Source organism: Phalaenopsis equestris, unplaced genomic scaffold (genome assembly GCF_001263595.1).
Source record: "Phalaenopsis equestris unplaced genomic scaffold, ASM126359v1 Scaffold000615, whole genome shotgun sequence".
In the NCBI taxonomy this organism is placed as follows: domain Eukaryota; kingdom Viridiplantae; phylum Streptophyta; class Magnoliopsida; order Asparagales; family Orchidaceae; genus Phalaenopsis; species Phalaenopsis equestris.
This window is the reverse complement of record NW_018165055.1, coordinates 38044-51049: the sequence shown is the minus strand read 5'-3', so window position 1 is coordinate 51049 and position 13006 is coordinate 38044. Positions and strand designations below refer to the sequence as shown.

Below are 13006 nucleotides of genomic sequence, written 5' to 3'. Positions count from 1 at the left end.
CATACTGGACAAGGCCCACAGTTTGATAATCCTGAGCTTGGCCGACCAAGCTCTAAGGGAGGTGTCGAGGGAGACAACGACTCAAGCACTTTGCGCCAAACTCAAGGTACTCTACCTGACAAAGTCTTTGTTAATAGGCTCTTTCTGAAGCAGCGCCTATACTCCTTCAAAATGCATGAAGACAAATCCGTCTCAGAGCAGATCGACGAGTTCAACAAGATCATCGACGATCTCAAGAACATCGACGTCAAGATGGACGATGAGGACAAGGCACTATTGTTGTTAAACTCTATTACTAAGAGCTACGAGCATTTCAAGGATGCGTTGCTCTATGGAAGGGTGCAGACTATTACTCTAGAGGAGGTTCAATCTCTGATTAGAGCCAAAGAACTTCAGAGGAAGCATGACAAGGACAAGGAAGTCAGCGGAGACAGTCTTATTGTCAGAGGAAAATCAGGCAGGAAAGATTCAAGAAATGGTCAGTACAGATCAAGGTCAAGCAAGGATGGCGGGAATCAGTCATCAAGGGGATCTTTCAAGTGCTATCATTGTCACAAGGACAAGGAACTGCCCAGACAGGAAGAATAGTACCAAGAAGAGCCAGAAGAATCAGGAGAAGCAAGTGTAGCCTCTGATGACTATGATTCTACTAAGGCCCTAATGATTACAGAATCTGAATCCAGTAAGAAGTGGATCCTCGACTCAGGGTGTTCTTTCCACATGTGTCCTCACAAAGACTGATTCGAGACACTGCAATAAGAAAATGATGGGTCTGCTTTATTGAGAAACAATAAAGCTCACAGGGTTGTTGGAAGTAGATCAATCAGGATAAGGATGTTTGATGGAGTTGAACGAGTACTGAAAAATGTCAGGTACGTACCAGAGCTCAAAAGAAATCTTATTCTTTAGATACGTTGGAGTCAAGCAGATGCTCGTTCAAGCCAGAGAATGGCTACATCAGAGTAACCAAAGCCAAATGCCCTCATTTCGTCATACAAGGAGTCAGGAAAAAGGGGTTGTACTCTCTTATCGGAAGAACCGTGATTGTTAAGTCCATGCATAGTTTGGAATTAGCGAACTCAAGCAAGGGCTGAGGGCCCGAGGGAATCTTTACTTCGAAGCTTCTCAATTGAGGGTCAAGGTGGAGAATTGTTATTTTGACCCCCAATTATTGAACTAAGGTAAAAGGACACTTTTATAATGTGGCACCGCTCACCTACCACATCTCACCTACTGCTCACCTATTGCTCACCTACCTCCCACCTACCACTCTCTTGCTTCTATAAATAAAGAGGGTGTGAGGCTTAGGAGAGCAATGGAAGAGATATTAAGCTACCACAAAGGAGGAGAGAATAGCCAGAGAGCTAGAGAGGAGGAGAGCATCTTGAGGCCTTGTATTAAGGTGTCGCTTGAGAGGGAGGCCATAGAAGAAAGATGATGGCTCATCTTTATGTATAAGCTATGTATTCTCCATTTATTTTGCCTTAGTGAACTATTTGATTAATTCCCTTCCGTGGACGTAGATGCAGTTGGATCGAGTCACGTAAAAGATCTGTGTTTGCTTGTGTTCTTTGCGTTTCATTTTTACGTCAGGAAGTACATATCTCACAATAGTTTCATTCATATTCCATACTTAAAAAATTTACAAAAATTTAGTTTACAATCCTTCAGCTTTCAGCTGAGCAAAAAAATAGAAAGAAAACAAAATCTTCTAAGTTGCAGGAGGTTGACCAAAACCTAGATTGAAAGATTCTACAATGCCTTCACCATCTGAGCCTCCTTTGTTTCAAAGCAAAGGAGAAAAATATAATGAATGAAAAGTCTAAAAAACAAAAGCAAGAAAACTCCATACAAGAAGCCTATCCATCTCAAACCTTAATTGAAGCAAGATTTTTGGGCCGATGGACCAGCGCCAATAAGTCCAACTCATTTAGGACATCGTCCCGACTCTTCTTCCGGGGCCTCCTGGTTTGACTCAAACGATCCCTCCTGATCCATTGACAAAGTAAATTTTTTTTAGAGAAACTAAACACATAACTAACCTCAAATTTATTTATTATTTATTTTTATAATTATAGAATCTATTATGGATCAAATTTTTATTAATGTTGTTGAGGTTGAATTCATTGAAGATAAAAAACAATGAAAAGTATTAAAAATAATCTAATTTTTTCAAGCCATGTTGTTAATGTACTTGATCAAAAAATCAAGATGAAGTTGATCAACATTACATTCTTTATTATTCTTCCTAATAATGACGTTGAGACTTAGAACAACAATTGGTTAATCAGTACAAGAGTTATGTAATAGATAATTTGTTGGCCATGCAAAAAATATTTAAAACTTTTTACTATAAGAGGAAAGCTTTTTGTGAATGTAAAAAACAAAATAAAAAATTTCTATGAAGTGATGTCATTAAGAATGTAAGGTCTAAATTTGATGTGTACTTGGAGTTATGTATTTATATTTCTATTAGGATTAATAATGATGATCAATTTAATGCTTTAGAGTGGTGGAAAACTAAGAAATTTATATTTCAATTATATTTTTGCAATTGTTGGTAAAAAAATTTTAAATTTTTTAAACTATTATTGCATTAGAATTCACTTTTAGTGCTATTGAACAAATTAAATATACATATCATTTATCATTGGGTACAATATGCGTTCAAATTGTCATCTTTGAAAATTACTTGCTAAGAAATGATGATAAAACTAAAAAAATAGTCATATATTATTCTGTTATCTTTCTAATTTATCTCTTCTATCTTTGGATTGTGTTATTTCATTTTTGACTAAAAAGGACATCCATGTTATCAATTTTTCATAATTTATCTCTTCTATCTTTGGATTGTGTTATTTCACTTTTGACTAAATAGGACATCCATGTTATCAATTTTTCATGAGTATTACAACAAGAGTTGAAGGTATGATTATATTATCACATCTATGATCTAAACTTCTTGGATATAATATAATTCAAATGATTTGTAATTAAGTTCTTTTTAAATGAAAGGAATGTAATTTTGTGTATGCAATATTCGGATGTAAGATTATTTTATGTAAGTTTTCTATACAATATCTATTTATTTTTATCAGCATGGAAGCATATTTTTCTTGTTAGCTATTTTTGCAAATAAATTTTGTAATATTTTTCTTAATTTCTTATATAACTTCTAACTTTCGATGGTGGTGGCAAACAGTTGCAATTAAGAAGTGAAATGACAGTTTAATTTGTAGGATGAGTTATTATCAAGCAACTTGTCCAGAATAATGTAAACCATGCTTGGACACATGTTGATAAAGACATGCTTATTGATTTATGCCACTTTAAATGGGTTTTGTATTAATGAACTCCTTTCAAGGGCAAATTAAAGTTAACAAAACTAGCTTGAAGGAGGGATTCACATTTCTACAATTAATTAGTATAAAGAGTTTAAATTTTATTAATCTTCATAACTGCAGTAACTTATTTCATCTTATATAAGCTCAAAGTAATGCAATCATTTTGATATGTTGGTATAAGCACATCCTGTTTGAATGCTTGTTTGAATGCTTCTTATTTTTTTAATATTTATATTTTTCAACCTTTTGTTTTTTATTTTAATTAATATGTTATTAGTAGAGGTGCATACTTCGATTTGATATAATTCTTTCTTTTTATTTATTTCAATTTACAAGTTTGATGATGGTTATTTTTGCTGCATAGCTGCAATAAAGCCTATTTATAGCCTTTTTATTATATATTATTGAAGTAAATTATTCAAATAATGGTTTCAAATTTATTGAGCTATAAATTCATTTTTTTTCAAAAATTTTAACTTATTTATTAGTTTATTTAAGTAAATATTCAATTTAGTTACTCAGACAAAATAAGTTAAACATATATACTATATGTTTGGGAAAAATTTAATCACAAATGTTGTTGTGGAATATATACTAGTTGTTGTGGTATATATATGGAAATAAAATAGGAGAACGATCAGTGAATTGAAAAATAGAGTGATAAAATTAACACAAAATAACACAGCAAAACACACAGATTTATGTTGTTCGGCAAATTGTATACGTCCATGGAGTTGCAGATGATTTTACTACTTGAAGAATTACACCAGTAGATAGTTTCAGCTTACAAAAAGAATCTCTCACTTCTCTACTCTTCTTCTCTCTCTCTCTCTCTCTCTCTCTCTCTCTCTCTCTCTCTCTTCTTCTCTCTCTACACCGAGATACACTAAAGAAACTTTACACCGAGGTACACCGAAAAAGATAAACTTACAAGCAAAATAAATCTAATTTCTCTTCTGTCACAACCTACTTGCTCTTCGTCCAAAAGCCCCCAAGAAGAAGCCAAGAGAAAATAATAATCTTCTTCTTTTTTCTTTTTCCTTCTACCGCAAGTAACTGCTGCCAGCACTTCTCTTCCACTCTCCCGTGGAAGTCCTTCCACTGTCCCGTGGAAGTCCAAAGAAGAACATAAAGGACGTGACTTCTAAAACTGAAGGAGAGCCGTGCGATACCTTTTATCGCGGGAGAGACAATATTTTGAGAAATAGAGAGGCATGAGTGATTTCGCGAAATAACAGGGTCGCGGTCATGACCTTTCGCGATCGGACGCGGGAGCAGGCGAAGAAGGGAGTGGTTTCGTGATCGAGCGGGAGCAGGAAGGCGGGATTGGCGGAAAATCCTATCGCGCTCCAGATAACAAATTATATTCATTAATTTTGAAAGGTCTTGAACCCGTGAGCTTTTAATTGAAAGCCTAATTTCTGTAACATTGTAAAAGTTCAGAGGAAATTTGAGTTCAGTCTAAATAGTTTAAAGTATTATAAAATTAAATTTACTCTATAATATATTCGGCTTAATGGGAGTGGTTTCGTGATCGAGCGGGAGCAGGAAGGCCGGATTGGCGGAAAAATCCTATCGCGCTCCAGCTAACAAATTATATTCATAAATTTTAAAAGGTCTTGAACCCATGTGCTTTTAATTGAAAGCCTAGTTTCTGTTGCATTCTAAAAGTTCAGAGGAAATTTAAGTTCAACCTAAATAGTTTAAAGTATTATAAAATTAAATTTAATCTATAATAAATTCGGCTTAATTTAATTAGCTTTTTTACAGCTAATTGATCAATTAAGCATGCGTGTGACATTCGTCGGCCTCTCAGTGGAAGTACCTTTCTTCAGTTCCGCCATAGACTTATCATCTTCTAGTTGAATTTCTCTTATTTTCAATAACACGTTCTTCTAGCTGTCCTTCCACTGGGATTCGGAACCTCTTCCAATCTCACTCTTCACCTCTTTCAACCGAACACCACACACCATAATACTCTCTTAAAATATTTTTAAATTTAAAAATTGCCATAAACATAAACTGCTTTTGATTTTACAATAAATGGATTAAATCACAAGGAGTCATGAAAATTTTAGATAGGAAATTGGCGCTTCCAAATAATTTAATTTTGACATAAAAAATTATTCATATATATTTTTTAAAATAATATTCTTTAAAAACATTTATATAAAAATAAACTCACCATAATTAGATTTTTTAAAATAATCTATGGGGAATTTAAAAGGATTGGGGTGTTTTGTGTTCTGCTTGGAGCAGTTGATCTGAACCGGCGTGTGGTGCGGTTCGCTTGGGCTTTCGAGGACGGCATATAGCAGAAAAAACACCCCTTTTCGGTGTCACGCGCTGCTTACAGTAGAGGCCGTTTCTACTCCTCGCTATCTTTAATTTTGTTAACATGAGTCACTGTCCTTAGGCAAATCAAAATCTTTATTTAGATTTTTCTTATTCCGATGGAGCAGCTTAATAAGCATTTTTGAGGAACATTATAACGACCCTTGTGCCATATAAAAGGCCGGCCTGAAGTAACAGCAGAGAAAAAGGCATTCCTTTTCTCCATTACAGAAAAAGAGCTAAAAATTTTCTAGTGGCAGAGATGACTGCCGCTGTAAGTTCGCCGGTTTTCTCACCGTCGAGGATTACTGTCACCTGCAAGACCTCGCCGAGAACTCTAACCTTCAGCCGACAACAATTCTCCACTGCGTTAGCCGATTGTTTGTCGTCCCCAGCTTCATCTTCTTCGCCTTTGCGGAGGTTCCAGCGAGGGGCCAGTTGCCTCGGAATCATTAAGGAGCTCTGCGCTCCTCCGTTTCCGGCCTTCGAATCTGAAGCCACCTCACTTTCTCTCTCTGCTGCTTCTTCGTGCTCTTGCTCACCCCCGGTTGCAGCCTCGAATGTGTGTGTTTCTACTTCACTTTTGAAGAGGAAGAGGCCCACACGATTGAATATTCCGATGTTGGGATCGTCGGCTATCGAGCCGCCGGTGTATTCCGATGGCCGGCGGGAGGTGGAGGCAGAGAGTGCGCGGTATTCGGTTTATTGTAAGAGGGGGAGGAAGAGGATTCAGATGGAGGATCGATACAGCGCGGCACTAGATCTGGTCGGAGATCCCCAAATGGTAGGGTTTCTTTTCCCTTTCTAGTTCTTGTGAATTAGATAAAAATATGATTTCTTTAATGATTTCGAATTCTAAAGATTGATTTTAACGGGGTTTTGCGATTTGCAGGCGATATTTGGTATTTTCGATGGTCACGGGGGATCAAAGGCCTCCGAATTTGCATCTAAAAATCTCGGGGATCGTATATTGAAGGAGGCGATGAGGGGAAGAGGAGAGGAAGGTGGTATTATGATAGAGGAAGCGGTAAGAAATGGATATCTGGGAACCGATGTAGAGTTCCTGAAGGACAACGCGAATGGAGGAACTTGCTGCGTTACCGCTTTTGTCAGAGATGGAGATCTCATCGTCTCAAACGCTGGCGACTGCCGTGCTGTGATGAGCTTCTCCGGTGAAGCTAAGGCGCTCACTTCCGACCACCGCCCCTCAAGGGAGGACGAGAAGGACAGGATCGAAAGCCTTGTAAGTCAATTATCTGATCAAAATTTAACTCCTTATCATAGTTTGATCTTTAAGTGATGCACTCTTATTCTGTCTGTAATTTTGTATGCAGGGTGGTTATTTAGATTGCTCTAGAGGCGTATGGAGATTGCAGGGTTCCTTAGCTGTCTCGAGGGGAATTGGAGATTCCCATCTCAAGCAATGGGTTACAGCAGAACCAGAGACTTGTGTGATCAAGATTGAACCTGAGTGTGAATTTTTAATTCTAGCTTCTGATGGCCTTTGGGAAAAGGTGAAGCCTTTCTCTAGTTTAGAGTTAAACAGAACTAAATCTTTTTCTCTATTTGAGAGCATTGAAATTTACAAAAGTTTATTTTTTTTCAGGTTAGTAACCAGGAGGCCATTGATGTAGCTCGACCTATCTGTATGGATCCCCAGAGACCATCTTCACTCTCAGCTTGCAAGAAGCTTGTTGAGCTATCTGTTTCTCGAGGTTCGGTGGATGACATTAGTGTCCTGATAATTCAGTTGGGACATTTTCTGAAACAAGTTCAATAATTTCTGCTCGAGGAAAGCTCATTTTGTTCGCCAATACAATATTGACCAACAGAAGCCATAAGCTCACCCTCAGAAGAGCTGTAACCTAGTAGATGGATCGAACCTGTGTACGGCTTATTGATTCGAATTCAGCGGGTGGTTTAAATGATTCAACCCCACCCTCAGAAGAGCTGTAACCATTCTTTGCTTGCGAGAAGCTTTTCAGTTGCTACGGGTATACTGTTATCATACAACGGTTGATAACTTGGCTTCTGTTCAAACTTTCTATGTTTACGATCTTTGATACAGGCAGTGTTCAATTTTACCTGTGTTCGTTCGTCACAAGCCATAAGCTTTGTAGAGATGATGGCTTCTTTATCCTTTGTAACTTTGAAACATATATAATTGATGATTAACATTAATGAAAACTTTATTATTATTGTTATTATTTTCACCATAAAAAGTTCTTCTCAGATGATCTATCTTAGCTCGATTAAACGGTGCTAAATGTGACTCCAATTTTGTGAGTCTCGTTTATCATCTCATAAGAAATTTATGACCACATTGGATTGACGTTTTGAAAGAGAATTTGTGAGCATGCAAATTGAGGCTTTAAAAAGGGAATTGTTACCACATAGATTAATGCTTTCAACCATTAGATTAAGCTTATAAAAATTTTTAGATTACAAGCTGTGTGTTATTGTTTTATTAGCTCTCTTTTACTTAGTTATTTTGAAAGGATCTTGTTAAAATTATATATACTCATCTTTTGTTTTGTTTAAATGACAATCTTCAATTATAATCTCTTATTTGATATAGAATTTTTTTTGTCCGTCCGTGATTTTTCTCATCTTAGGTTTTTTATGTAAGAATTACGTTCTTTTTATTTATTTTATTATCTTTTGCATCGATTCAAGGTCAAATTATAACAAGTGGTATCAAAAAAAAAGTTTTGATTTCAACAGTGGCAACAATAAAGTATGATATCCCTCTTTTAAATCGTAAATAAATATGATATCCATCTTTTAAATCGTAACATCAGAGGTTTTTTTTTTTTTCTGCAGGTTAAGATACAAGTTGTCTTAGTGTAGATGGTTTGACTATTTGGGTTAGAAAAAAATGCTCTTGCCATGGATGCTGGAGGAGAAGCAATGTAAAGATCAAAATGCTCTTTTATAAATTAATCTTCATCTATCAAATTAAATTCTATAAGATGTTTTGAAGAAGAAGATTGTTATTGCATTGTGACTCAAAATAGAGCAATTGTGTGTGATGAAAAGTCTGACCAGTAAGTTACACTTGAAGTAGTGTTCATACACGAAGAGAATGATAGAATATGCATCGGTTATAGATCACATAACTGTTCTTAAGCTAATCATCTCTTATTTTGGAAATTATGGAAGTATGATGAAGATTTGACATCAATCTTGTTGTGCTCATTGCCTTCATCATATACAACGTTTAGAGATAACATCTTGCATGGGCGCGAGACACTTTCTCTAGATGAAGTATATGTATGATTTTTTTTTTTTAAAAAAAAGAAAATGAAACAACTTATGGATGAACTTATTTCTTATTGTCTTGTCATTCGAGGTAGAACTCAGGAGATAGGTTTTGATGTTGATACGGAGAGTAGATCAAAACCCAAAAATAAGGATAAAATATGCAATTAATGTAAGAAAAATGGGCACATCAAATATGAAGGTTACAAGTTGTTGAATAAAAAATAAGAAAGAAACATTAACTTAGAAAGTCAAACAATCAGATAATTTCAGTGAAGCGGTGCTTTTGAAAAATTTATTAATAATGGTTAACTCACTGTTATCTTCGATGGAGAATCTTATTATTATTGGGTTCTTGATTCAACATGCACATTACATGCGTTCCAATAGGAATTAGTTTTTAATATATATGAAGCATTGTTAAAAGGTACCATATATTAATAGGCAATAATATTTCTTGTAAGATAATCAGTATCAGAACTGTTAGAATCAAAGTGTTTGATGGAGTCATCAGAACATTTGGAGATGAGAGGCGTGTCCTAGATCTGAATAGGAATCAAATTTCATTAAGTAGTTTTGATGCTAAAAGGTACAAGTGCTTTGGTGAGGGTAGATTTTTGAAGGTCAACAAAGTTTCCTTTTTTAGGATGAATGGACAAAAGAAGACTCCTAGACTGTGTTTGTAAGGCTCTACTATGGTAGATAACGCCTTAGATATATGAGTGAGAATTTGATGACTGAACTGACCAGAATGAGACTTCTAAATTTTTCAGAATATTATTAAATTGAAGTTCAATGAGTGTTGTGTTATGGGAAAACAGAAAAAAGTTAAGTTCAATACAAGCATTCATAGTACCAAAGAATACTACAATACATATATTATGACTCTATGGACAATCTGCATTACCATCTGAAGGTGATGTCAAATATATGTTGACGTTCATTGATGATTTATTCAGAAAACTTTGGTATTCTCCTTGAAGGAGAAGAGTGATATTTTTACTACATTTAAGGAATGAATGATCTTCATCAAGAAGCACACTGAAAAGTATATTAAACATCTTCGTATTGATAATGGGTTAGACTATTGTTCAGTGGAATTTAATGCTTAGTATACTTAAATGTCTTCTACAGATTAGAAGAATTTATGAGATACTTCATAGTCCAACACACACCTTAGCATAATGGTGTGACAGAGAGAATGAACAAGACTATAATGGTGATAATTCGTTCCATACTTTTCAATGTCAAGCTACCTAAGTCAATTTGTGCTGAAACTACTTCTATAGCATATTATTTGGAGAATCTCTCTCCTTTCATTGTTGTTGACAAGAAGACTTCACAGGAGATTTGGTTAGGTAAATATACAATTTACTCTCATTTAAGAATTTTGTACAGTGACGGGTATGCTCATATTAATAATGCAAATTTAGAGACTTGATCTATAAAATATGCATACCTTGTTTATAAAATTAGAGTTAAGAGTTATAAGTTATGGTGTCGAAAAATCTAAGAAGCAATCATTAATATTGTTATTATATTTGATGAGTTTGTCATGTTACATATAACATCACATGACATATAACATCTATCATAAAATCAAAGATTTTGATCAGAAGGAAATGTCTAGCAAACAAGTGGAGCTTTAGAATAATATATGTACATTCTCATGCATAACTTCTGAATCAAATTTAGATAATCATGATGATGTTGTTTTTTCACCTTCGCATCATCAACCGTCACACTATTTTATTGCTAAGGATAAAACAAAAAGTGAAACTGAGCTGCCATAACAGTACGGGGACTCTGATTTTATTTTTTATGCTCTAAATTTAGCTAGAGGTATCGAGTGTGGTGAAGAAACTTCTAACTTTAGAGAAGTTGTGAATTTAGTTGACTCTAAAAATTGGATGATGGCTATGCAAGAAAAGATTGAATCCCTACATAAAAGTAGAACTTGCGATTTGGAAAATTACCTCAAGACAATAAAAGACTTTACAGATATATTCTCTCCAGTGGTCAAACATAGCTCAATTGAGTGGTCAAACATAGCTCAATTTGAGCTTTACTTAGCATTGTAGCTAAGCATGAACTTGAGCTTGAGCAGATAGAAATAAAGACTACTTTTTTGCATGAAAGCTTAAAGAGGACATTTATATGCAGCACCCCGAGGGCTTTATGATTACAAAAAAAGGAAGACCATATTTCTTTGTTGAAGAAATCTTTTTATGATTTGAACAAATCTCATAGGAAAGTATAAGAAATTTGACTCATTCATGATTGCTCATTAGTTTAAGAGAAGTAGTAATAAATTTTGGGTTTATTTTAAGAAAAATATTAAAGAAATATTTATGTACATGCTCTTATATGGCGATGAAATGTTGATAGCTGTTAAGGATAAAGAAGATATCTAGGCATTAACAGCTCAACTTAGCAATGACTCTTGAGGTGAAAAATTAAGGAGCTGCAAAGAAAATACTTATCATGGAGATTCAGAGAAATAGAAATGTAAGAACATTTTTTCTAAGTCGGAAAGGATATGTTGGAGAAGTTCTGTATAAATATAATATGCAGAATATCATGCCTATTAGTACTCAATTAGCTATGCATTCCAAACTTTCATCAGCTTGATGATATTGAATATGTCTCGAGTTCCATATTCCAGTATAGTGGGATCTCTCTTGTATGTTAGGGTATATTCTCATCCAAATTTATCATATACAGTCAGTGTAATTAGTAGATATTTTTACATCAGATATGTCCGACACAAATTTTCATAATTTTTGTAGTGATACATCTAGACTAACCTAAAAACCTTTTAGTGAGAAATGACTGAGGTCTTTCATCAACGATTATGTTCTTATTATATTTGTTATGCCAACATATGGTGTACAATAAGTTAAAAACAATCATAGTACAACCATATTACACTACAAAAAAATGCATTTATACTTCTCTATAAAATATATAATAGCAAATCTATAAGATTTATAAAACAAATCAAAATACTTTTGCTATAAAAATTGTTCATAGTGTGTGTGTTGCAACAAAATCTAAAGTACAATTTGGTTGTACTATAGAAAAATATATAAAGACTATCCTACACCCTGTTTAAAAATAAATTAAAAAGATTAGGGTACAACTAATTCAGCCTGATTGTACTCTAGAAAAGCTATAGTACAACACTGTTCTATAGATGAAAAATTCACATATGATTCATACAATCTTATAAAAAATTAATCAGAAAGTTTTTCAGACCCAGACAATGTTTATTGGCTATTGTGATTAAACATATGTGTGTATGTAGCTTTCCCAGGAAGAAAAAGAAGATGAGCCAATCAATTGTCTTGCCTTGTATATTGAAACTAACCAATATGTAACCCATAACTGAATGTTGGGTGATGGGGAGAAAGAAGGAGCCCCAAACTGAATGACGGGTGAAGGAAAGAAAGGAGCCTAAACTGAATGTTAGGTGACAAAGAGAAAGGAGAAACCATGAATACAATGTTGGGTGGCAAGAATAAAATCAGAAACCATAAACCCTTAAAAATGGAATAAAAAATTTGAAATGTGCGTTGAAGAATTTAAAGCCTCGCTCTTTAATTTTAAATGCAATAACTAGGCAGGCTTGGTTTTGCTTCTTCATTACTTATGAGTTTAAAAATAGAACATGTCTTAGTCAACTTTGGATGGGTGCCCTGACCCTAATTTTACATCCAGACTCCCCGCTCATTATATTTTCTCATGCTTTACAGTATTTCATAAACTTAAAAACATATTACACCCCACTAGATAGAAAAGAAAAACATTTATACGTAATTGCTTTATAAAGTAGTTTACGGTATACAATTGTTACAGATTTTAGATGAAAAAAAAAAAAATTCAAATGACATCACCAAGCAAATATATAGTTTTGATCCTCATTTGTAAAAGATGCCGCCACTAGTGGGGCCAGAAATTTTTGTAGGAGTGCACTAATCGGTCATTTAAAAAGCACCATCAACCTTTTTATTATAATATAATAATTTAAATTATGTATATAACTCTTTATTATATATATATATATA

At 34.4% G+C, this 13006-nt stretch overlaps 1 protein-coding gene across 1 annotated transcript; it reads left to right on the top strand.

Annotated features, from left to right (window-relative positions):
- The first annotated feature begins 5893 nt into the window (after positions 1-5893).
- Positions 5894-7920, top strand: LOC110029951 (probable protein phosphatase 2C 2). Its single transcript, XM_020732452.1, has 4 exons — positions 5894-6462; positions 6571-6921; positions 7013-7192; positions 7285-7920. The coding sequence occupies exons 1-4, from the start codon at positions 5941-5943 to the stop codon at positions 7456-7458; spliced, it is 1227 nt and encodes a 408-aa protein (XP_020588111.1). The 5' UTR covers positions 5894-5940; the 3' UTR covers positions 7459-7920.
- Positions 7921-13006: the final 5086 nt, after the last annotated feature.